Here is a 4,579-nt window from a genome sequence, read left to right as displayed (position 1 = left end):
ATATCGAACTATTAGTTGACGTAAATTCAACTACCGCTAGTCCAGATGACCTCTAGACGAGGGGATATACCTACCGACTTGTTTGCCAAGCACTACCTTTAACGAGCTTTATTAATGATAATCGATTCGCGTACTTGTAGAGCGTAACGATTGATCATACGAGGTCGATGAGCCGCCGTTGAATACTATCGCGACTGCTTTGTCCATAAATCGTTCTCAATGGAAAGTAATAATGGCGCTCTATCGTGTCTCCATTATTTAGCCTCTTACAACGGTTGCCGGTCGCGATCTCCCATATAGTCCCATATAGTACATTTTCGATATCGACTTATTTTGCTTTCAGTCTGGATATTTTCTAGAATCGAAATACGAGATATCTGACTCTTTTCACAATCAGTTTCATTGCAATTTGATAAAAAAATTGATCGTTTGAGAATCTTCTAGTTTGAGAGTATACCTATTTATACTATTTAGATTTTTGTGAACTTATTTAAAGAATATAGAAAATGGCTATATAATACCATTGATGAAATTATTACCAATTATGTATAATATTTATTTTTAGCATTCTTTATATGCAAAAAATAAGTATAAATAAATATCATATATTTAGTATTTGTTGCAAACCTTTGATAAAAGTTTCCAAATTTTATTTATTTAAATTCATCGTAATGGACGTATACACAAAACACATGCATATGTAATATGTACGAGAAATATGTTTTACATATGTGTGTGTGTGTGCAATATGTAAAACATATATTTCTCGTTCCTTTTCTATATTTAATAATCATTTATGACACGATAGAAGAATCGAAAGAAGAAACCAAGAACTATTTCTGATTTTTCGTCCTATTCTCTTCTCATAATATTGTTAGATATATCGCAGGACGCGCAACAAGACCCACCAACGAGCGTGACTCGCTGAGGTAGTCCTTATTAAATCTTCCCCGTCTCCATTAGAGGCAGAAATTACGGATAATCCTTTTTATTACGCACGCTACACGGACTCCCATGGAAAGAGAGCGCAGAAAGGCAACCGGTACGTTAAAGAAAAAAAGTCGGGATGGGTCGCGGCCACGGTTCGACGCGGCATGGTGGTCCGCGCTTCCCATTCCCGACAACAAAGCGCTTTTAAACAATCTCCATTGTGCTCGTAATCCCGAGCCATGCGTGAAATCAACACGTTTTTCCACTTAATTGACAAACACACGCCTCTCCGTCCATGTGTTCCCGGCGAGCGCCCACCAAACATGACTTATATCATAACATATTTCAAGTATCTAACGAGTAATGTAACAATGTTACTCTTCCAACTGAACTATTTCAAGCCGAAACGATCATATTTTGCAGTAAAGAAAATCTTTTAGTTTTAGACGGCTCTCTTGAAATATGTTGCACTACAAGAAATCCTGAAATACATTAAAGGATCTTAAGAAGTTTGTTAAATTCGCAACATTTTTCCTGAGAGATGGGCATAAACTAATTTTGTTTCTCTCACAATATAAGTTTCTTAAAATAAACTCCATTTTAATTCTGTGTAAAATATATGCAGAAGAAATTAATACAATATAGGTATGAAACTTAGAAAAATTATTTTGAGAGAGGGTGACATATACAGATACTTATAAAATTCATTCGAAAGAGTTCATTCGAAAATTTATAAATTTACTTTAATCATATGAATGATACAAATCGGCAATTCCTCGTCAATAATGGTAAGGATAAAACAGAGGGCAAGAATAAAAAAAAACACTTATATGTATCACGTTATTCTACGTATATACAATAATTTATTTCGCTACGAATCGTCTACATTTACAAATCATTTTTGCTCGAGCGAGTACGAGTACAGAATATAGATGAATGCGACAATGCACGAATGTAACGAACAGCCTCATGTTTTACGGAGTGCAAGGCTTATAATTTAGTCGACGGTACATTACGCAAGGAAACGCATTTAGTAGCATTCCACGAAAATCTGAATAATGATGCAGTTTCAACTTTTGCAGATTTAATATCGAGACTATATAATTGGACTGTTTCCATAGAAAAGGAATCAAGTACCTCCGTGTTTATTTCGCGAAAGTAAAATGTGTAGATTTTTTAAGAATTTTATTTAAAGAGAAGAGAATATTCGATAAAGTTTCATGTTATAAAAATAATTTACAATGTAAATCTTAATCTACTTTTCTAAACCAACGGTTGGTTTTCTTAAAATTTAATTATAATAAGTTATATTAACCTATAAATATATTTACATTTTTACAAAAAGACAGATAAATAAATAAAAATACGAGTAATGAATGTTTGTTATTTGCTCGTCGTTTTTTTGATTTTATTATAAAAAATGAATGATACAATTTTTTCTGTATAAATTCCCAAAACGCGAGGAGAAGAGTAAACTTCTAATTGATAATTAAGACCAGCACTTTTGGTTCCTTTTGTATAAAATATTCCAATTAAATAGAAAGTTACACAGCGCAAAATCAACTTTGAAATTCATATTTATACATATATGAATCTTAAAATTAGCTTTGCATTGTTAATTTTATGTGCTAAACCTAACATCGGTATAGCTGTGCTCGCGCCCGCGTTTGCGCCTAATTGTTTAGAGATCGTCTAATTAGTTAATTACATAGGCGAAAGTCGCCAATTCGGGGTACCGTAGTTGACAATAATCGATCACCTATACGCTCTCGTACGGTAACCGTAAATTACGAATAATTCTAGCTAACTGCTCGCGAACAGTTTACTTCGTAAGTTTAGAGACCAAGCGACTCTCGTCTGCGGCGCACAAGACGAAAACCAATATCAGCAAGCAAAGACCCTCGATTAGAGAACGGCCTTTACAAAACGAGGAACTAACGTCGATTATCTACGATGTCTCCCTATATCTGCATCAGTCTGCATCGCATCGATTCGCGATGAATTGGACAAAAGATCGCGTCGCAATCGAGCTCAAAAAGCATCCGCGATCATCTCGTTCGAATTTCATCGCGTTGCCACTGAATGAGATAGTGTTGATTTCAAGATATCGGTAGTAAATAACAATTCTCGCGGACGCGTTCTCATAACGTAAATACGTTACACCTTCGCTTATCTAACAGAATCTGATCGGAATTCTTCATACATTTCTAATGATAATCCGAACTTTCTACTTCGTGCGTGTATACGCGAACGCTGTATTCTGATTTGGGTACAGCTATAAAGGTGCCGCGGATCATTTTCTCTCATTTCCCGAAGGATACCAGATAAATGAAGGTGAAATGTATATGCAGACGGCACAATATCCAGGGGACGTGGTAGAAGTGTCGAAAGCACACTCGGTATCTTTGAGCCAACATTCTTTAGACATCTTCAAGACGCATCATGAACTCTCGCGTCGTTCGGCTAATCCCTTCGATAACGAATCGATCGAGATAATGAAAAAAGTTCAAGTGGCGGTGCCATAAGACGGCCTTTGAACACCCGTGGTTGCGATCGACATCGAGTACCCGGCATAGAGCGGTCTTGGCACGAGGAGCGAGGATTTTTTCGCGATCGGCTCAACCTCGGTCAACCTCGAAGCTTCCTCGTCACCAACACCAACACCGACACCGACACCGCCACCACCATTACCACTACCACCACCACCACCACTACCACCGTCGCCACTACCCTCGTTGTTGTCGTCGGGCGCGATGATGTTCTCGATAGTGAATGGTTTCTTAACCCTCTTCTCCGTATTCACTGTCAAAACGACCTGGTCCTCACGATTGGAGGGCAACTGAGTTCGCTCGACCTCCACTGCCAGGCTCGAGATTGGTGACAGGTGGCGATAGGATGACTTGGACGTGAGCGAATTCGGGGAGGTGGGCGACGTCGGTGGCGACGAGGCGGTAGTCAGGGCGGTGTTTCGATAGAGATTTATTCTGGACGATGAGGATGAGGATGAGGACGACGAGAGTGGCTCTTCCTCGGCGAGTTTGTCGCGGTTGTAGCCCGAGATCTCATAAGTATTCTCACCCGTGAAAATCGTTTCGCTTTCTCTACCAGTAGCGACGATCCCGTTCTCTAGAGCGCGGTCGCTCGACAAACGGCGCTCGTCCCGCATCTCCCGCGTCGGATGGATAGTTTGTCTACTGGCGGTAGTCTGCTGAATATACGGCAGTTGCGATACCGCATACGACGGCGAAACTGCTGGAAAGCCAGAGAAATTCCAAGAAGCGGCAGAGTGCAGCAACGCAGCTGCCTCGTACGTCCTCAAAATCTCGTTACTGCCATCGGTAGCACCACCCGCGAGTCTCTGTCTCACTTCGGGTGATAGTAGATAGTAGCCAGCGGTGACGGCTTCCGGCGCGGTTGGTCCAGCTGGTAAGCCAGTGGCACTGTCGAATCGTCCGAAGCCGGCTGCGCCGGTGAAATCACCGTGATTCGAGGCTGTGGCGACCATCATTCGCCTCTCCTGTATCTCCCATCGGAGCAGGTCATCCCGTAGACGATGAAGATTCGCCAGGCTGAGGCCGTTGCTGGGACATGCGCTCGCGTCGACGATTCCGCCACCGGTCGACGCGACTGGTTCCGGATGCGGCTGCGG

The 4,579-nt window shown here is 41.0% G+C and overlaps 1 protein-coding gene across 1 annotated transcript in view; it reads right to left on the bottom strand.

Moving 5' to 3' along the window:
- Window positions 1–2,541: 2,541 nt before the first annotated feature.
- The window catches only part of LOC108722648 (uncharacterized), a 7,385-nt gene continuing 5,347 nt past the window's right edge, over window positions 2,542–4,579 (bottom strand). The window contains exon 2 of the mRNA XM_018447850.1: window positions 2,542–4,579. This exon is cut by the window's right edge and continues 210 nt beyond it. Within this exon, the coding sequence (XP_018303352.1) occupies window positions 3,437–4,579 (1,143 nt within the window). The 3' untranslated portion in view covers window positions 2,542–3,436.

Source organism: Mycetomoellerius zeteki, unplaced genomic scaffold, assembly GCF_001594055.1.
Source record: "Mycetomoellerius zeteki isolate Tzet28-1 unplaced genomic scaffold, Tzet1.0 scaffold212, whole genome shotgun sequence".
Taxonomy (NCBI): Eukaryota; Metazoa; Arthropoda; class Insecta; order Hymenoptera; family Formicidae; genus Mycetomoellerius; species Mycetomoellerius zeteki.
This window is presented reverse-complemented; position numbering and strand designations above follow the sequence as displayed.